Source organism: Leucoraja erinacea, chromosome 25, assembly GCF_028641065.1.
Source record: "Leucoraja erinacea ecotype New England chromosome 25, Leri_hhj_1, whole genome shotgun sequence".
NCBI classification, from domain to species: Eukaryota; Metazoa; Chordata; class Chondrichthyes; order Rajiformes; family Rajidae; genus Leucoraja; species Leucoraja erinaceus.
Window position 1 is genome coordinate 23,631,295 of NC_073401.1, and position 21,527 is coordinate 23,652,821.

General features: G+C 44.7%; 2 protein-coding genes across 6 annotated transcripts in view; one reads left to right on the forward strand and one right to left on the reverse strand.

Moving 5' to 3' along the window:
* Nucleotides 1–21,527, forward strand: part of si:ch211-102c2.8 (uncharacterized) — a 36,062-nt gene that overhangs the window by 10,681 nt on the left and 3,854 nt on the right. For 2 of the 5 annotated variants that reach the window (XM_055655209.1, XM_055655211.1), the window contains exons 6-16: nt 1,035–1,147; nt 2,704–2,830; nt 3,357–3,476; nt 6,909–7,013; nt 7,628–7,810; nt 8,629–8,748; nt 10,159–10,406; nt 12,455–12,593; nt 14,417–14,503; nt 17,673–17,842; nt 21,399–21,474. In XM_055655209.1, the coding sequence (XP_055511184.1) occupies nt 1,035–1,147; nt 2,704–2,830; nt 3,357–3,476; nt 6,909–7,013; nt 7,628–7,810; nt 8,629–8,748; nt 10,159–10,406; nt 12,455–12,593; nt 14,417–14,503; nt 17,673–17,842; nt 21,399–21,474 (1,488 nt within the window). The remainder of the gene's footprint in view (nt 1–1,034; nt 1,148–2,703; nt 2,831–3,356; nt 3,477–6,908; nt 7,014–7,627; nt 7,811–8,628; nt 8,749–10,158; nt 10,407–12,454; nt 12,594–14,416; nt 14,504–17,672; nt 17,843–21,398; nt 21,475–21,527) is intronic. The other 3 variants (XR_008725459.1, XM_055655213.1, XM_055655212.1) reach the window with 2 other exon arrangements.
* Nucleotides 14,381–21,527, reverse strand: part of ccdc117 (coiled-coil domain containing 117) — a 37,208-nt gene continuing 30,061 nt past the window's right edge. Inside the window, exon 7 of the mRNA XM_055655223.1 lies at nt 14,381–14,642. The gene's annotated coding sequence lies outside the window, so the exon portion shown is untranslated. The remainder of the gene's footprint in view (nt 14,643–21,527) is intronic.

Sequence of the window (21,527 nt, forward strand, 5' to 3'; positions counted from 1 at the left end):
TAGAGGACTGATTATCAAGTTCAAGTGAGTTTATTGTCATGTGTCCCTGATAGGACAATGAAATTCTTGCTTTGCTTCAGCACAACAGAACATAGTAGGCATTGACTACAAAACACATGAATACATAAACTGATAAAGTGCAAATAACAGATAAAGGGTTATTAATGTTCAGAGTTTTGTCCGAGCCAGGTTTAATAGCCTGATGGCTGTGGGGAAGTAGCTATTCCTGAACCAGGTTGTTGCAGTCTTCAGGCTCCTGTATCTTCTACCTGAAGATAGCAGGGAGATGAGTGTGTGGCCAGGATGGTGTGGGTCTTTGATGATACTGCCAGCCTTTTTGAGGCAGCGACTGTGATAGATCCCCTCGATGGAAGACAGGATTGTCTATATCTAAGGTGGTGATAGATAAATATTTGAAAGATTGAGCAATTGAGGGGTGTGGGGCACTGGCACAGAGGAGTTGGGACAGCATAGATCAGCAATGATCATATTGAATGGTAGGAAGGCTTGAGGGGCCGAGTGGCCTCCTCCTCCTATTTTCTTGTGTTGCCGAGTTTCTTCTTGTGTTTCAGTTTGTCAACAGGGGATATTCAACCTTAGAGGCATCTTTCCTACCCCCGCTCTCTCTCTCTCCCCTCTCACTCCCTTCTCTCTCTCTCTCCTCTCTCCTCTCTCACTCCCTTCTCACTCATCCCCTCTGTCTCTCCTCTTTCTCCACTCTGTCTAAATGTTCCTTAAACATTGCGATAATATCTGCCTCGGATACCTCCTCCAGCAGCTTGTTCCATTCACTTACCACCCTTTGTGTGAAAATGTTACCCCTCAGGTCCTATTAAATCTATCCCTGCCCCCTTGCCTTAAACCTATGTCCTCTGGTTCTTGATTCCCCTTTGGGCAAGAGATCTATTCCTCTCATGATTTTGTACACCTCTATAAGATAACCCCTCAACCCCTGCCCCATAGCTCAAGCTCTCCCTATAGCTCAGACCCCCGAGTCCTGGCAACATCCTCGTAAAAGTTCTCTTCACTTGCAGCTAGTGATGGGAGACCGTCAGTCCCCGAAGATGATGATGGAGAAAGACCTACAAGAGCCGAGATCCTTGGAGGCTCCAGCAAGGGAGATGAAGAGCGAGTCTGATCGAGCCAGGTGGTACAGAGCCTGCATGCTGCCAAATCTGAATCGCTGTTTAAAACTTTGCACCATTGTGCCGGGTCTGGGCAAATGACTTTAAATGGAAACAGAGGAGGGGAAGCTCTGTTTAAAAGGGGCTCATGTTTGGGTGCATTTTGGATTAGGGTAGGGATGGTGCCCAAACCTTGAGGTCACCTGAAGACCTTGGAAGGTCCAAACTGGTCACTGCCCCCTTGATAGGGACGAGTGAGGTTAAGTTCATAAGTAGACAAAAGTGCTGGAGAAACTCAGCGGGTGCAGCAGCATCTATGGAACAAAGGAAATAGGCAACTTTTAAGGACAAAACCCTTCTTCAGACTGAAAGTTCATAAGTTCTAGGAGCAGAATTAGGCCAATTCAACCCATCAAGTCCACTCCACCATCCAATCATGGCTAATCGATCTCTCCCTCTCAACCCCATTCTTTTGCCCACCCTATAACCCCTGACACCCCACGTATTAATCAAGAATCTGTCAAGCTCTGCCTTTAAAATATGCGTTGACTTGGCCCCTACATTGGCAATGAATTCCACAGATTCACCACCCTCCACCTAAAGGAATTCCTCCTCATCTCCTTGTTTTAAAAGTAGGTTGTTTTATTCTGAGGCTGTGTCCTCTAGTCCTAGACTCTCCCGCTAGTGGAAAAATCTTCTCCACATCCACTCTACCCAGGCCAATGATGCCTGTGGACACCGTGTGTTCTTTCTCAAGGAGCATAACCCTGGAAAAGGGGCAGGCAGCCGGCTCGGGCAAAGCCCTCTTCTGCCTGGCGCCGTGAATCACAAATGGCCAGCATGGCCAGGCCCAGGAGCAGACCAACCAGGATATCCTCTGATCTACCCACTCCCCCTCTGCACTGGGTGCCCAAAGATTAGGATAGTGGGACTAAAGTGGAGCCAGAAAGCAAGGAGCAAATATTCAAACAGTGGCTGCTACCTCACAGACTCCAGCATGGGGTTGCAGGCTTGCAGTGGGTTTACAAGCACTGACTGGTCCTGCTTCACCTTCTCCGTAAAAAGCTCAGATAATCTGGAGTGCCTCTCCCAAGTCTCCTCTTGGTCTTCTCTGTCGGAATTAGCAAATTGTTTCCTCCTCGTAGCTGAAGCTCTGGTATATGTGGAACACAGACTCTTCCAGCCCACAGAAAATTTGACTCCGTGGGCTGATATGTGAACCCACGTGCTCTGACTCCACAGAGCCTGTGGGCTGTTCAGGGTGGGCTTGGTCCTGATCCCACTGTCATGCAGTCTACCCTAGACCGTGTATTCCTGGGGTCCACAGCAAAGTAGCATGCGTTTAACTGTAGTTTAGTTTAGAGATACAGCACGGAAACAGACCCATCAGCCCACCGTGTCGCCTGTACAGTGTCAGCAGTGGTTCAACACAAGAGTGGAGGAGGAGGAATCTGATGTTTCTGCTGTTGCACAGTGTCACAATGGCAGGGAATTGTATCCACACTAGGAACAGTGCTCTGAACACTCCCTCTCTCACTCTTGCCCTCTGTCTCTGACCATCCCATTTTCCCTGCCTCAGAACAGAGTCGGTAAATCTGGGGCTCGGTGAGGATGGCAGGCGGCAGGAGTTACGAGATGCTGGACGTGGGAATGATCTCAACAACACACCAAACCAGAACATGACAGCAGACAGGACGCGGAGCCGGGTGAGAGACCCTCACACATTGGGTGTTTATCAGTGCTCCATAGATTCTGGCCTCCACAGGTGTCAAGTCAACGTTAAACATAGATAGACACAAAGTGCCGGAGTAACTCAGCTGCTCAAGCAGCATCTCTGGAGAAAAAGGATGGGTGATGTTTCGGCTTGGGGCCCTTCTTCAGACCTCAGCACGCGGTTGCAGGATTGCAGTGGGAACACAGACACTAACTAGCCCTCCTTCATCTTCTCCATAAAAAGCCCAGATAATCTGGAGTGCCTCTAGCACATCGTCTCATGGCCTTCTCTGTCGGAATGAGCAAGTTGTTCCCTCCTCGTAGCTGAAGCTCTGGAATCAGCTCAACGATCTGATCCTTACCCTCTTCCTGACTACACGTGGTGTGGCCCCTAAACCTCCTACCTTTGACCTAGCTGAGACTCAATGTAGGCTTTACCCTAAATATTAAACTTCCCTCTCTCGGCTTCCTTCACACTCTGTAGGTTTCTCATCCCTCTCCCTCTCTTTGTTCCCACAGCAGCCGGAAGGGTTGGAGCTGGGACAGGAGCAGAGGGCAGCTGAACTCACCCAACTCTTGGAGAGAAACAGCAACTTGGAATCAAGGGTCCAGGAGCTGGAGAGGAGCCTGGAGGCCGTGGTGAGTCCTGGCGATGAGGGCCAGTATCTCACTGGGGGTGTGAGTCACCTCCTCACCTCCTGCTATCCATCTGTTCTTCATTGAGTGCTTGCTCTAAATGATTGGCAAGCATGACACAGACCAGAGGCTGGTCCCTGGATTCACTGCACCTGTCATAGTTTGCTCTTCCTTGCCCCAAGGCGATGTTCTATGGTTTGAGATGTCTTTTCACTCTTGCAAGCGCAGGACTGCCATTAGTGAAGGGAAAGAGGGCGTGGGGGGTAAACTGGGACCTAGAAACCCACGAGGATTGAGGAGACCATTCTTCCTAATGGTAACAGTGAAATGAGAGCGCGGCCAGGGTAATGTGGGCCCTTGATGATGCTGGCAGCATTTTTGAGGCAGTAGTTCCTATAGATGGTGAGGAGGTCGGTATCTGTGATGGACCAGACAGTCTCTTCGTTCCTTGGTGATGGAGCTGCCGATCCAGGGCGTATGACAGTGAAATGCTCCCGACTTCTTGAAGGTGTGCATTTCCCTCACCGCAAGGTCACGTTCTCTCGCTTTACACCTGGTAGAGGGTTCGTCCCCGGCCCCTGCAACTCTGGATGTTTCCACGAGCTCCTGGCGCAGCTGAGGGTCAGTGCCCTGGGGAGGATCCTGTCGGAGAGGGAGCTGGAGCAGCTGAGGCTGAGGGAGGCGGTGGTGGTGCTACAGGTGGAGAACGAGGCCCAGCTGTCCGCCCTGGAGACCCTGAGGCAGGAACGCCAGCGGCAACTGGCCCCGGGGGCCGTAGAAGAGCAGCGGAGGCAGGCAACCGGACATCGCCCATCACCCACTGCAGTCCCCGGGGCTCTGAGTTCAAATCCCAGCCCAGACAGCTGAGTGCATCACCAAGGTGCAGTCTTTGGGATTAGATATTAACTATGGTGGGGCAGCGATAGTTGCTGCCTTACAGCGCCAGAGACCTGGGTTCGATCCTGACTACAGGTGCTGTCCACAGGTACTGTCTGTGTGGGTTTTCTCCAGGAGCTCCAGTTTCCTCCCACATTCCAAAGACGTGCAGGTTTGTAGGTTAAATGGCTTGATAAAATTGTAAATTGTCTCTAGTGTGTGTAGGCTACTGTTAGTGTGCAGAGATTGCTGGTTGGTGCGGACTTGGTGGGCTGAAGGGCCTGTTTCTATGCAGTATCTCTAAACTAAACTAAACCTGGTTCAATCCTGACCTTGGGTGCTGTCTGTGCAGAGTTTACTTGTTCTCCCTGTGAATGCTCTCCCCCCTTACCTGCACACAGGTATTCCTGCCTTCTCCTGAGCCTTGTCCTTGATACACAGCTGAGATAAGAAACATGGTGATGAGGTTTCTAGGAGGTTGTATCCTGCTGAAACCAATGGATTTAGTTGATGTTTTGCTCTGGGATTCATTGTGCGTGCGTGTTCCCTGTTTGTTTGCGTGTGTCCGTGAATACGCCATAGAGCCATACAGCAAGGAAACAAGCTCTTTCGCCCACCTCGCCCACGACAACCTGATGACCCATCTGCACTAGTCCTATCTGCCCATATCCCTCCAAACATTCCTACCTGAAACCCGTCTAAATGTCTTTTAAAAGTTGTTCTACTACCTGTCTCAACTATCCCCTCTGGCAGTTCATTCCATACACCCACCACCCACAGTGTGAAAAAGCTACCCCTCTGGTTCCTATTAATTCTTTCCCCTCTCAACCTAAACCTGTCTGTGTATGTGTGTGTGTGTCTGTGTATGTGTGTCTGTGTATGTGTGTGTGTGTATATGTGTGTGTTCATGAATGTGTGCGTGTCCCCGTGAATGTGTGTGTGTCCATGAATATGTATCCGTGAATGTATGTGTGGATCTATGTCCATGACTATCAGTGTCTATGAATGTGTGTGTCTGTGTATGTGTGTGTGCGTCTGTGACTGTGAATGTACGTGTGTGTCTCTGTGAATGCATGTGTGTGTGTGTCCGTGAAAGTGTGTGTCTGTCCTTGTGTGTGTGTTTGTGGGTCTGTACAAGTGTGTGTGTGCGTCTCCATGAATATGTGTGTGTGTATCTGCTTTGTGGTGAGAGCTCTTATTGACCTTCAATTATTAGAGGAATTATTCGTGCAACTAAGCAGATCAGAACCCAACCACTTCAGAAGTGAGGGAAGAAAACTTGCTGTTTATCCAACTATACTGTGATTTTTCACATTGAACAGTCAAGTGCTTGTATCAAACTCCAAAGCGATACATTTCCAGTGTTTCAGGAAGGATCAGTTCCTTCTCGGGTTAGATAAGGGTGACTGGTAGCTTTGCTAGTAATGGCCCTATGTTGAGAATAAACATCTACATATTAGTAAAACTCTTATCTTGTTTGTTATTATGTCTGTGATGTGTGTGATCCTGAAATTACGGCAACACCATAACGCTACCATTTTTGGCCTACCTTACTCACCATTGTCCTGTGGTGTGTTGTATCAAGTTTGTTGTCCTGTGGTGTGTTGTATCATATTGATGTTATATTTTACAAGTTATTCACATTTTAAACTTTTAAAAATTCACTTTTCACTTTAAAAAATCCAATTCCTCTGGCCCTGCCTTTCCACTTGCCTTGCCCATTACATTGTTAACAAATGACAGGACTCCCAGTGCAATGAGAGATTTGTTGCATTTAATGTTATTTAAACGTGTTTAGTGGGGGAGTGGATAGGGGGAGGTGAGGAGTGGGGGAGCAGGGAGATCGAGGGAGAGGAGGGAGGTAGGGAGGGGAGAGGGGTTATGGAGGGAGGGAGTGACTGAGGGTAGGGGAAAGGAGACGGAGGGAGAGATGAGGGAGGGACTGGTGGAAGGGAGGAGGAGAGGGGAAAGACGAGGGGGAGTGCTGGGCGATGAGGGGAAATGAGCCGTGTCTGCGCAGTTGGGGGCTATGGGTGAGTGGTGGAATATTGCGATAGGTTGAACGGGTTGCGTTGGGGGAACGGGTAAGTGGTGGAATATTGCGTTGGGGGAACAGGACCCAACGGGTCCCCCTTGGTCTAGTGTCTAATAAAAATGAGTCAGAAGAAGGTCCCGACCCAAAACAACACTTGCCCATTCCCCACAGCGGATGCATCCTGACCTGCTGAGTTCCTCCAGCACTTTGTGTTAACGTCTAATAAAAAGATGTGAACACTCTTTGTATATGATTTGCGTTGCACTGTATATTTTGTGTGATCGGTATTTTACTTGCAATGTATATCTCGCTCAAAACGAAGCATCAGTAATAGGCGTACATGTTTCTAGGAATAATATGTACAGACTATCAACACACAAAAGGCCTATTTTCATCCTGAAACAAGGCACTTTGTACGAGGGATTAAACCCCTCCACAATACCGATAGACTTAAAGCCCATGAAGGGCTTTGGGGCCCATTGGGAACTTTGGGGCATTGCTGTTGATCCTACTTTCTCTTTCAGACGGCCAAGCATGAAGAAAGTCTGAGTTTGAGAGATCAGGTTTGGCCTTCGGAAGAGGCGATGAAGAAACTGAGTGAAGAACTGAAGCAGGAGGCAAAAATGATGGTGAGCAACATCTTTATGAGGCACGTGGGCGCATTGGTCAAGTAACTGCCTTATTGCGCCAGAGACTGTTCGATACTGTCCACAGGTGCTGTCTGTACAAAGTGTATCGTCTCCCTGCGACTGCGCGGGTTTTCTCCGGGTGCTCCGATTTTTTCACCCACACTCCAAAGATGTACAAGTTTGTCGGTTAATTGGCTTGGGTAAAATTATAAATTGTCCCAAGTGTGTCAGGTAGTGCTAGTGTACGGGGTGATCGCAGGTCAGCGCAGTCTCAGTGGGCCGAATGGCCCGTTTCCGCGTCGTACCTCTAAAGTCTAAAGTAAAGAGATTCTGAGCCCGGACATCCCCAAATTATACAACTATACATTATAGTTTAATAGCTAATACGCAAAGTTGTTCAATATATCTTGGTGTATGTGTTAATAAAAAAAAATAATAAACCAATACCAATATAATATTTGTGATACTTATAAATATACTTACAATTATACGTAATAACTTCATTTTAAAATTAAGAAAAAATTATTTTGGCTGTGAATGGTATTCCACAATGTGAGATACTCACTGTGTGTGTGTGTGTGTCTGTCTGTCTGTCTGTCTGTCTGTCTGTCTAGGTCCAGAACGCCCTGGCTCAGGAGTACAAGAAGTGGGAAGCAGATCGGGAGGAACAGCTCCAACAACAGCAGTCGTCTCTCAAAGAGGAGAATGAAAGAGCCATCACTCAGTCAAAGGAACAGCTGGCAAAGGAACGATGGAATTCACTGGCGTTACAGAATAAAATGATCGAGTTGCAGAAGGTTGGCATGTAAAATGCTCTGGGATGAATGGGTAACTGTACTGCTGATCAGTTGAACAATATCATCTACATCAATGATTTGGATGAGAACCTATAGGGCAAGATTAGCAAGTTTGCTGATGATACAAAAGTGAGTGGTTTTGCAGATAGTGAAGATGGTTGTGAAAGATTGCAGCAGGATCTGGATCAATTGGCCAGGTGGGCTGAGGAATGGTTGATGCCATTTAATACAGAGAAGTGGGAGGTGTTGCATTTTGGGACGTCTAACAAGGGCAGGACCTACACAGTAAATGGTATTTTCAGCACTCTCCCACATCCCTTTACCACTCTGAAACATATTGTTGAAAGAATGCAGCAACTGAGGTCCGCAGCTCTCCAGGGTAAGCTGGGTGATGCAGACACCCTTGCAGTCACACTCCTACAATGATAGAGTCTGTCAGCTGCCAGTGGAGGGTCTGCCAGTGTTGCCATGTGGATTTGTCTTGTCTCTCTAATGGAGCAAAGTGTTGATTGTAACATGACCATAACGTAAGTGTTCATCAGAAAGATGATTGTGTTAGAGTCATAAGGAATAGGAGTATAATTAGGCCATTCGGCCCATCAAGTCTACTCTGCCATTCAATCATGGCTGATCTATCTCTCCTTCCTAATCGCACTCTCCTGCCTTCTCCCCATATCCTCTGACAACTGTACTAATCAATCAAGGTTGGGTTTCCTTACTTCCTGCTCTCCAATCCTCTGGTGTTCCCTGAGCCCCTTAAAAGTTGCTTGAGTGCCTGATTCTCCTGCTCTCACCTGCTACCCTGTTTGTGTTGGCAGAGGGTTCAGGAGCTGGAGTTGAGGAGTCGCTCCCTCCAGCAGGAGAAGGAGCAAGCTGTGCGAGACGTGGCTGAGGACAAGCAGAGGGAGCTCCAGCAGCTCAGGAAGGAGATGCAACTGGTAGGTCACTGACAACCTTGGCTTTAAAGTGTGGTTCCAGCTTCCCAAAAGGATGCACCTTTGGCAAGAAGATGAGGAATTTATTTAGCCAGAGGATGGTGAATCTGTGGCATTCATTGCCACAGACGGCTGTGGAGGCCAAGTCATCGGGTATTTTTAAAGCGGAGATTGACAGATTCTTGATTAGTACGGGTGTCAGGGATTATGGGAAGAAGGCAGGAGAATGGGTTGAGAGGGAAAGATAGTTCAAACATGATTGAATGGCTCAGTAGACTCGATGGGCCGAATGGCCTAATTGTACACCTATAGCTAATGAATATCACATCAGCCCTGGGGGAGAGTAGGATCAGAGAAGGAGACACCAGGATTTACCGATCTGCTGCCCAAAGCTTGGTGATCCCCAGTTCTGTTTCCAACTGCAGCAGTGCTGCTGGGGTATATTAGAGGAGGCATCCACCAGATGGAGTGACTTGATTACTGGGGGGTTGGGATGGGGATGCTGGTGGGGTTTTTTTGAGGCACGCCCTTTATTCTCCCATTCCGACTCAAATCATGCAAAATGATTTTAGTTTGGTTTAGAGATACAGCACGGAAACAAGCCCTTCAGCCCACTGAGTCCACGCTGACCAGCCATCCCTGTATACTAGCACTATCCTACACACAAGGGACAATTTACAATATTTCCTGAATACAATTAACCAACAAACCTGTATATCTTTTAATTTTCACATTCAAAAAGCAAAGTGCTGGAGGGTGTTGGCAGTATCTGCAAAGGGAAACTGACAGACCTTTTGGGTTGAGACCGAAATGAACATGTTTCATTCATAAATGAACATGTATCTTCATAATACTGATGATCAATCTGAAGAAGGGCCCCAATTCCAAACGTTGACTGTCCATTTCCCTCCAGAGATGCTGCCTGATCTGCTGAGTTCCTCCACCAATGTTTTTTTTGCTCAAAATTCCAACATCTGCAGCCTCTTGTGTTTTAATTTTCATGTTGATTGGTTGGTTATAGATTTTAGGCGCAGAATTAGGCCATTTGGCCCATCGTCTGTTTAGCCATTCAAACATGGCTGACCTATCGAAGGTACACAAAAATGCTGAAGAAACTCAGCGGGTGCAGCAGCATCTACGGAGGGAAGGAAATAGGCAACATTTCGGGCCGAAACCAAGGGTTTCGGCCCGAAACGTTGCCTATTTCCTTCGCTCCGTAGATGCTGCTGCATCCGCTGAGTTTCTTCAGCTTTTTTGTGTACCTTCGATTTTCCAGCCTCTGCAGTTCCTTCTTAAACACATGCCTGATCTATCTTTCCCCCTCAACCCCATTCTCCTGCCTTCTCAACATAAGCCCTGACACCCGTACTAATCAAGTACGTACCCATACTAATCATCTGCTCCTGTGTCCAGGAAAAGGAACGCGAGGTCAAGAGGCTAGCGTGGAAGGTGGAGCAGTCAGAGAGAGAGCTGGCTAACCTGCAGTCCAGGAGCAGTGAGGCCACGGTGAAACAGAGGGAAGCCCAGGAGCAGAGGGAGCAGGCCGAGGGATCCTTAGTGTCCACGATCAGAAAGGAGTGTGAACGCCTTCAAGCATTGATACGGAGCACAAGAGGAAGAGTACTGGCGGAGGCCATGAGTCCATCATCCAGAGAACTGGGGTAGGTCATTGTAAACAGAGATGCCATCCTCTGCCAACTCCTTTGCCTCTTCCGAGCTATCACATCCTTAAGGTATGTGATGGAGCACAATACACACAAGCAAGGGTAAATAGTCAGAGCAAGAAACTATATGCTGGGAATCCAAAAGAAAACCAGAAAAGGCTAGAAGTACCGAGCAGTCAGGAAGCATTTGTGGGCAGAGAAACAAATAACATTTTAGGTTTCCGTGAGAGTTTTGAGAAAAAGTGAAAAGTCAAGAACTGGAAAATTGAAAGCATAATCGTCTTCGGATGTAAAGAAGAGGAATGGAGAGAGCAGAGGGAATGACCGTGATTGGGAGCAGGTTGGCCAGGTAACAATTAATAGTTGGAGGTAGAAAAATAACATGGAACTGATTAAAAGAAAAAGGTACATTCACATCTGTAGAGAGAGGGAAATAAAGGGCTTCAAGCAAAATTGTTCCTGCAGCTCACTGTTTCAACTTGCTCTTATCCCAGTGAACAGGTTTCTTCATACCTTGATTTTTTTCCCCTCCTCATCCAGTTAGGGTCGTAGTTAAACAGCATGAAATGAGGCCCATTGTCCATGCTGATTAAGTTGCCATGCATTTTTCCATCATCACGACACCAGCCTTTTCTTCAGCTGGACTCTGGCTTTCATGTATAAAAAGTTCATTCATTTTATGTTACAGTAAGTTCTTTAAAATCTGACCCCCATCCCAGTGGTTAGAATAGCAATGATCAACCGGTTGTGACCTTTGCATACAATGGGAATGGCAGAGACCCTGCCTGTGTAAAGAGCTAGTTTTGTTTTGTTTATTGTCACATGTACCAAGATTCAGTGAAAAGCTATTGTTGCGTGCTAACCAGTCAGTGGACAGACAATACATGATTACAATCGAGCCATCCACAGTGTATAGATACATGATAAAGGGAATAACATGAATAATATTTAGTGCAAGATAAAGTCAAATAAAGTCTGATTAAAGATAGTCCAAGGGTCTCCAATGAGGTGGATGGTAGCTCAGGAATGCTCTCTAGTCGTTGGTAGGATGGTTCAGTTGCCTGATAACAGCTGGGAAGAAACTGTCCTTGAATCTGGCAGTCTGCGTTTTCATACTTCGGTACCTTTTGCCTGATGGGAGAGGGGAGAAGAGGGAATGGCCAGGATGTGACTTTACCTTGATTATGCTGTTGGCTTTGCTGAGGCAGCATGAAGTGTCACTGGAAGGGAGGTTGGTTTGTGTGTGTGATGGTCTGGGCTGCATCCACAATTCTCTGAAATTTCTTGTGGTCTTGGATGGAGCTGTTTCCAAACCATGCTGTGATGCATCCCGATAAAATGCTTAATGGCTAAGTTGTGACTGAGATTTAGAGAATTACAATAGGAAACTGGAAGATCACTGATCAATGGAGAATACAGGGGTGCAAACTCAGAACCTCATCAGGAGAGAACTTTATGGATTGAGCTATTTTTCAAACACATCATTGTCATGTTTAATTTGGCTGCAAAATATGCATTTTATTTGAGGCTGGAGATGTAGCAGGAAGTTGAATGCAAAGATGTGTGGCTGGACCTCAAAGCTGTTGGCTCCATGTTTGCAAGACATCAGGTGAGTAGTAGGGTCCATTCTGTGTGACATTTACAGGACATAGTGCAGGATTGTCGGGTGAGGCTGGCCTTTGTGTGGGTTTACATGATGTGGGTCTCTCAGGGTTGACTTTCCACACCATCGTGATTATTGGAGTACTACGCTCCCAGGAGCACATGGGGGGGGGGGGGGAGGAGCTGTCAAAGTACTGCTGCTGCAGTTACATTCAATAATTATGAAGCAGCTTGAATGCAGAAGAGAAGCAGATCAGTGTTCATAGCATCTCAATCTTACAGTTCATCCATTTCTCAGTGCATTTGGCTTCCATTCTTTTCAAATGGCCGAAGACAGAAATGTCTACATCTCTCCTCCAACCTGCACGTCAGAAGGGTATCTACTGGAGTGGGGCTCAGTAGAAAGTCTACTCTGCAAAATAAATATGCCTGTTGCTTTACAGAAGCCCATCACAGATGACACTGGGGGAAGCTCTTCACACACTGCACACAGTTGGTGAGGATATGCATCAACTTGTGATGGACCTGCAGCAGAAACTGGAGACCAAGTGGCAAAAAGGACATTCTCCACAGAGGGACAAGGTACCAGATGCTCCAGTGAAGTGTGTTAGCTGCATTACTTTGCTTCAGATGTGGTCTTGGACTGATTTCTGCGCAGTGGAAAATTTTAATCACACATTTGTGCCGTTCATACAAACTCATTTGGCCAAGTAATGACGTTGTGATGTTTACAAAAGGTCTTTTAAAATACCTAATGCAGTAAAGACATTTCTCTGCACTTCCACTTTAAGTTGTAGGCAGGGCAGCGATGAGGCAGAATGTAGAATTGTTGTTTAAGATGGATGACCATGAGTCAGCATGTTCTATTCTTCTCCATTTTAATTTCCTTTGGCAGGGAAGACGTAAAATAGCCTGCAAACCCACTTTAGATCAGTTTAAACAATTATATTAAATATACATCAGTTGTTGATTATATTGCACACACCTTTTGATTTAATGTAAATGGATATCTGAATAAGCTATCTCCAGACAACCGGACTGTGTGGTTAAAAAGGAGGAGGGGGGAAGGGGGGGGGCAGTGTGGGGGTAGTAAAGCTTGATCTCATGAAAGGGGCAGCAGACTTGTTAAGGGTGGCACAGCTGGTAGAGCTGCTGCCTCACAGTGCGAGACCCACGTTCGATCCTGACCTCAGATGCTTTCTATGTGGTGTTTTCACGCTCTCCCTGTGGCCACGTGGGTCCCCGTTTTCCTCCCCTATCCCAAAGACGTGTGGCTTTGTACGTTAATTGGTCTGCAAAATTGCCCCTTGTGTAGGGAGTGGATGCATCAAACGGGTGATCAGCGGTCAGTGTTTCCACGCTGTATCTCTAAACTAAACATCAACGGGAAGAACAGCAATAAACTTTAAACTGTTGACAAATGCGTCATTACTTAAATGAAATTGGAACAGAGCATACTATTGGGTTCACAGTAATTGTGCCAGTTCCACACACACACACACACATGACATTTGCCCTCCACAGCACAAATTTTATAACCATTTTTTCCCCAAAGGATTTGGGAAAAGAATCACGTTAAATGTTGGTCTTTTTTTTTTTTTTTTTTTTTTTATAAAAGGCTTGCATTTATACAATGTTAATGCCCAATAATTACTTTTTTAATTATTCACATAATCACTTTTTGATATTGGTTACTATTGTTGCCCAGGATATGAGGGTCATCTCCAACACAATACCACTTAACCAGCATTAATGGCCATGATTTAAATTACTGCAAATTAACCCAGGTTATCTTTATTAATACATTAACGGTCTATGCTAATGCTCTGTCTCTTGCACACTTGCTAGGCAGCAGCTAGCTGTTCCATTACATTAACTGCCCTCAACCTATGATTGAAGACCCCCAGATAGACACAAAATGCTAGAGTAACTCAGCGGGACAGGCAGCATCTCTGGAGAGAAGGAATGGGTGATGTTTCGGGTCGAGAGCTTTCTTCAGACTGAAGAGTCCAGAGCATTTTAACACAGGAGTTAAGGATCGAGCTACATGCCCATAATTGGATTTAAAGGCACTGATGCAAGGATTTGCACAGAACTATTAAAAAATATTAATACCCTGCTTCTCTTTAACAGGCCAATTAAAGCAACAAATAATAGTTAATTGCTTTAATTGGTCAGCAACCCTGCCAAATGAACTTTTATTTCTGCCTGTGGAGCCAGAGCAAACCTGGCCTGAATTACAAGAAAACAGTTTGTACGCCAAATGCACTGAGACTTGTCTCAGAGGGACATTGTCACCAGGCAATGGGCAGATATTTAGTACCTACATAGTTCAGTAACATTGTGGTGCTACTCATCAACTCTTCCACTTATTGCAAACCCAATTTTATTTTTTCGGTCTTTAGGAACGAGAGGTCAGACAGCACCAAGGAGAACAGTTTTTGCTGGAAAAGGAAAAGGCTCTGGCAGCCATTGAGGACAGATTGCTCCAGGTAACTCCATCCATTCTCCACCTCAAGGTTATTTCTCATTTTCACGAGTGACATGGTATTTTGAAACAGAGTAGATTATGACTTTAAAGACTGTCACACGGATAAGTTCTCCTGAAATCGGCCTGAGTTCTTGCAAGTGCTGTAAAAAAAAGAAAGAGCTTGCAATTATATAACACCCTTTCATGATCTTGCAATGCTTCAAAGTTGTTTGGCAAACCAGTCAGCATTGTAATGTAGAGGAACTGGCAAAGTCCCACAAACATCAATTCATCTGCCAATTACAATTGAATCAGGTTGATGAATATATATTGATTGGCAGAGCATACCTGTTCTCTGCTTTCACATCCACCTGAGGTTTAACCTTTCATCTGACCCTGTCAGGATTATGTGTAGACCTAATTCCCATCCACAAAAGAGGTGTACATTATGTATTTCAAGCACAAAGGGCACTGTGCAGTGTCTAAGAACGTTGGGCGAAAAAGAGGATGACAGCATCTCTAATATTTATTTGTTTAACTTAGTTTTAACTGCTATGCCCCTGTCCCACTTAGGAAACCTGAACGAAAACCTCTGGAAACTTTGCGCCCCACCCAAGGTTTCCGTGCGGTTCCCGGAGGTTTTTGTCAGTCTCCCTACCTGCTTCCACTACCTGCAACCACCTGCAACCTCCGGGAACCGCACGGAAACCTTGGGTGGGGCTCAAAGTCTCCAGAGGTTTCCGTTCAGGTTTCCTAAGTGGGACAGGGGCATTATGATATTCTCAAAACTTTGCAGTTTTCATTTACATTGGTAACCGGGTTAAAAAGGTAGGCAGCTTGAATTGGATGCTGGTTATTCTCAGCTGATTGAGAACCTTTAGTGCTTGGGAATATAAATCTATTGGTTCGCCTGAAGCACAGTGAGTTTTGAAGTGGTTCATGTCTCCACACTCCATGGACGCTAAGAGATTGCAGGTGCTGGAAACTGGAGCAAAAACTGAACAGCTGAACTTGGCGGGTCAGTCAGCATCTGGGAAGGGAAATGGGTAGTTGACGTTTCAGATTGAGACCCTTCATTTGGATTAGAGTGTGGCCTTTGGTGAGCCTAGGGCAATAGTGCAGCTTCATATTTAAACTAAGAATTAATTCAAACACGGCAGGCCACCTTCGGTGCCATCTTGGAATTCCTGGATCTTTACCAAGTCCTGGAAAAGTGCAGGAGGTTAAAGGGGCAGTCAAGGTCCCTGCAGTTTAGTGGATGAGGGGGAATCTCAAGGGGAACAATATCAAGGGGTATGGTAAGAGAGCGGGGATTGGTTTTGAGATGGGAGGATCAGGCATGATTCTATGAATGGTGAAGCAGATTCGAAGGGTTGGTCTAATCTTAGTCTTGTTTTTTTCGGTTTGTAAGATGTGATATCATCTTTCTATCAGGTGCATTTTAGGGAGTTTGGAAATAAATCAAAAGCAGGATCTCCAAGATGGTAACCTTTTACTTACTTGTGTGCCTCGCACTAGCGAATACAGAAATAGACATTCTAAACGGTCAGAAGGAGATAGAACAAATTAAGGTAAATGTCAGACAAGTGCAAAAGCATTGGTGCAGTAATAGTGGGGAAATTTCACTTAGCCAAATATTAACTGCATTACAATCAGTGGGAAAGCCTAGAGAGAAGAGTTCCAAAATTACACTCCGGAGCAGTTTTAAAAATCCAGTATGTAGGAAGCTCAACAAGATGGGGGCGGACGGCAATTCTGGGTGGGGTTCAAGTTATGAAACTGGCCGGGTGGAAGGAGAGTTAGGGGGAGAGTACTTTTGAGATGGGGATCAAAATTCAGTTGGATTTAGCTTGGTTATTTGCAGAGAACAAAGATGAAATGGGAGTGGAGACTATAAACTGTGTTACGGCCAGTTTTATTAGACTAACAGGTGGACTGGAAGCAGTTACTTGAAAGTTTGTCGATATCAAAGCAACAGGAGGCATTTAAGGGTTGGATTCAAGGATTTTGAGGTATTGGGCTCGAAGGATGGATAAGGATCAGGATAGGACTGCCAAGTGTTGAACGCTTTGGATGAAAACAGTGCTCAGAGGTAAGGCGAGGCAACAAGATAGGCTAATGAGAGACAGCAGAAATCCTGGAAGATCAGTGTATTAGTGCAAAATTCAAAGAAAAAGAGAGAAAATTCAAAGAGAGGGTATGAAAACTGAGATCAAAGAAAATTCATAGATATTTCATCCATAATTGGTTAAGAGAATAACAAAAAATAGAGCAGTACCAAAAAGGCTAAGTACGTATGATGGCAGAGGCTGGTATAGGCCTCATTGAATATTGCGAGTCATCACAGACATAGGGAAATAGGTACTGATGATGTGGATGGCAGATCGGCGTGAAATACTGGACAGGAAAAATGTTTTAAGGGATTTAGCAATTTTGAAAATGGATACATTATCAGGCCCAGATTAAATACATTCCAGTCTGCCGTTTGAGTAGAAAGGTGTTTAATCCAGTTGAATGCAAAGTGATGGATTATGAGCAGGTGTAAAGTTAATGCATGGTAAAGAAGATACTGAATGCGTGGAAGAGCGGAAAAGTGTATGACCACAGATCCTTAAATACAGCAGTCAACAAGGTGAGTAAACCGTATTAGATCATTTACTTCACTAGATATAGAATATATGGGCAAGAAGGTTATCCAAGGCACAAAATGCTGGAGTAACTCAGCGGGTCAGGCAGCATCCCTGGAGAGAAGGAATGGGTGACGTTTTGGGACGAGGCTTTTCTCCAGATTCTTCTAGGTTATGCTAGAACTGGTTGGGGAACAGCTTTGTAAAGGTGGAGTTCTGGAATTGAAATCCTGAAAGGGCGGTAGCCCTCCACAGTTAAACTGTCTTTGGATGTGTACTGGAAGAACCAGGATCTATACAACCTGGGGATGAAACGTAGGACAAGGATCGTCAAATTACTGCTTACAATTGATTAGCCTCCACCAAAAAACGGCAAGGAATTACAAAAAGTCTCAGGGCTGGTTATTATAACCTTTTTGTTTCAATCACCTCGGTCAAATTAGTCAATTGATATGCAAAGGAGTTACCTTCTGACTGAACAAGGAGATGTGATGTATGTGCTCCCAGACTGAGCCATCCAGGTCTGCAATAGTGTAAATGGTTCCTGTGTTGTCCATTGCACAGAATCGCAATGAGGTCAGCAGGTTGCAGAGCTCGCCAGTGCCGGACTGTGGGAGTGAAGAGGAGCACACACTAACACAGCAGCTTCTGGGGAAGGCCACTGAGTCACGAACAGTCCAAAGGAATATTGCCAAATGGACGTTTGAGGAAGAATTGAATGAAGAACTTGAAAAGTACGTGACTTTCATATCACTTTAAGTGTCGTCAGAAATAGTTTTACACAATAAGAACATAAGCAGGAGGAGACTAGTCTGCCTCTTAAGGCTGCTACACCATCTGATAAGATCCTGGTTGATCCATTCTTGGTCTCAACACATTCCTACTCTCTCCCCTTATCTTGTGACTTCCTTGTAGTTTAGTTTATTATTGCCACATGTACTGAGGTACAGTGATTTACTTTTCTTCGTTCTACAGCATTATCATGAAAATGTATTAAGACCTATTCGAAATATTTCACTTTCTTCCTACAACCCCTACCTCAGCCTCCCCACCAAATCATTCAATACTGTTCCTGACTTTCCCTTGAAATATAACTCTCTTGCTCTGCTCTTCCTGATTACAATTAGAGATTGGACTGTGTCCCACAGTAGACTGGTGAAATAAAAACAGAACATGTTGGAAATATTCAAGCAGGTCAGGCAGCATCCGAGGAAAAAAAACGGAGTTAATATTTCAGGTCTGAGACCCTTTGTCAGAACCTAATTCTCACAAACAGTCTCAGAACTGAAATGTTAACTCTGCTTCTGTTCACACATGCTGTCTTGCCTATTGTTTCTAGCATTTTCTGATTTTGTCTCAGATTTTAAGCAGCTGCAGTCTTTTTTCCGTAGATAGGTGGAATCTGCCTCGACTGTTTTACCAGCTATTTGGCAACAACAGGACGATTCATGATTATCCTGGTATCCATGTAGGTATGATGACATTCCAAATCTAAAATATTCCTCAATAATCCAGGTCTTTTTTTATGAATTGGATAGTCAAATCATGGTGTCTGGATAGCCAAGCTGGGGGCTTGATTTCCCTCAAGCTATGAGAGAAGTCATGTAAATCTGCCAGAACTAACAACCTCCAGTGTAAATATAAGGCCCCAATTACTAAATATACATTGGCTTGCTTTAATGGACGGCCTGCAGCACTTTTTGTTTAATGAAATACTGTCAGCAGTTAAGAGTTATTCCAAAAGGAAACAGGCCTTTCAGCCAACTCGCCCATGCCTATCAAAGTGCCCCATTATTTAGCAGTGTTTGGCCCATATCGCTATATATCTTTTCTATTCATGTGCCTGTCCAAATGCCTTTTCAGTGCTCTTATAGTACCTGCCTCAACTTTGTTCTCTGGCCACTCATTCCACATACCTACCACCTTTCTGTCAGGTGGGAACTTGGATTGCAGCCGGACTTTCAACTTGTAAACAGTTCCGTGTTACCAACAGTGTAGGAAGGAACTGCAGATAATGGTTTAAACCAAAGTTAGATATAAAAAGCTGCAGTAACTCAGCAGGACCGGCAGCATCTCTGGGGAGAGGGATAGGTGACATTTCAGGTCGAGACCCTTCTTCAAACTGAAAGTCACGGGAAAAGGAAATGAGAGATTTAGACGATGATGTAGAGAGATATAGAACAATGAATGAAAGATACGCAAAAAAAGTAACGATGATAAAGGAAACATGCCGTTGATAGCTGTTTGTTGGTTGAAAATGAGAAGAACATAGGACAAAAAGACCAATAGAGGAATGGGAAGGAGAATGAAAGTGTTTAGCAACTGGGAGATCAGGTAGGTCCAGGCGGACTGAGCGAAGGTGTTCAGAGAAACGATCGCCCAGTCTACGTTTGGTCTCGCCGATGTATAAGAGTCCACATCTTGTGTTATGAACAGTTCTGAGGAACAGGACCCTGTCGTAACCGGGGAGGACCCATAAACTGTATGCACGTGGGGGGTCTGATAGCAGCAGCATTGTTTTGTTCCATGTTAGGACTTGATCCGATTTTCATTCACTGTAAACCAAGCTCCTCTTACTACTCGATCTCATTGCACCTCAGTGTTCGAATACGTTAATACTAACTGCACATCAAATTAGATGATGTTGAAACAATTTGCTGTTATATTTCTTCAAGACAACCATTAATCTACCCAAAGAGAAAATAACATCAAGTACACTGGCAACGCCACCTAGGAATGCGGAAAAACTACTAATTTATCACTTTATACTACCTCTTACTCGTAAGAAAACAGTAATTCCTTTCCACTTGTTTTAACATTTTTATGGGCACATTTTACTGTGATTTGGAAGCATTTTTAAAAGACTGTACGGGGGAAGAAAGATTCAGAAAATAAGTTTTACACATACATAATACAACTTAGACCTGTCCATGTGAATTGCCATTATCTAAAATTCCAACCAGCTAGGTCCCAGTAATTGGATTCCACAGGTCCGAATTAAATGATTAACTGTTTTCTATTAACAGCACTTCGTTCTATGTGGAAAGCAAACCCTCCCTCCCAGCCGTGCATGTCGAAGGTACCCTGGGATCTGACAACCTCGCTGCAGGTCCATCAGAAATAATCTTTATAACTATATACCAATTCCCAATGCTACCTCTGGATTCTAATCTCAGAAAGGGGATGCATCATGAAGCACTAATTCTTACCCCAATGTTAATTTCTGCTAATTATCTATCACAAACAGCTAATCCCTAATGCTCAGGTTTATCCTTACCAGAGTTACAAAGAAACATAGAAAATAGGTGCAGGAGAAGGCCATTCGGCCCTCCGAGCCAGCACAGCCATTCATTGTGATCATGGCTGATCGTCCCGTATCAATAACCCATGCCTGCCTTCTCCCCATATCCCTCGACTCCACTAGCCCCTAGAGCTATATCTCTCTTAAATCCATGTTGAATTTCATATTCCATGTTATCTCTTCTGATTCCTAATAGCCAACTTCCCTTGGAGTTATACAACCAAAAACAAGTCTTACAGCCCAAGTCCCAACCCATGCTGATCAAGATGCTCCATCTAAACTAATTACATTTACTCGCATTTGGCCCTTATCCTTCTATACCCTTCCCATCCAATGTTCCTGAAGAAGGGTCTTTGTCCTGAAATGTTAACTGATTACCTTATTCTGACTGACCAGCTGAGTGTTTCTTCCATTTAGATTTTAATTCAAACTTAGCAACAGCCTTTTGGGTTTAAAGGCCAAAGAATGGAATTTTGAGCAAGGTTTGTCTAATATTGAAGTAATATTTGCTTGTCGAAAGTTAGATATATGATAGATGATGATACCAATAAGCAGAAGATTTCCAGAAAGTTAGGAGATATACACCAGGACCAGTCCAGTAAACCTGCACCAGACTAGTCACACTAAGCAGGTTGTCACAAGTTTTCTCAGAGGAATAATGGGTATAGGAAAACAGCAAATTGGTGTAATTGATTAAAAAAAGGGATTTGCAAAAACAAATGCTGCTTATAATACAATATTCCCACATGATAGCTCTTGGCTGCTTGGTAAAAACGAGACAGGTTTTACAAGGGAAGGTTGCCTGCCTGCCTGTCATACCACTTGAAGACAAAAATAACTTAGCCAGTGGAGAAGTGTTAAAAATAAAAAACAAAATACAATGAATTAAGAACAGTGGCTTGAGGGGAATGTGGTTAAATTCACTATCAATACATTGGGAGTAAAATAATCAGTTCTGTAGGTTACACTTATTGTTTCCTTAACTGTAGGGATGTCTTGAAGAATACAATTGAACATCAAAAGAAGATTGAAAAGCTGGAAAATGAAATCCACCAACTATCATTGGTAACTTTTCTGAGTTCATTTAAATACACAATATGTAATACATGGTCATGGGC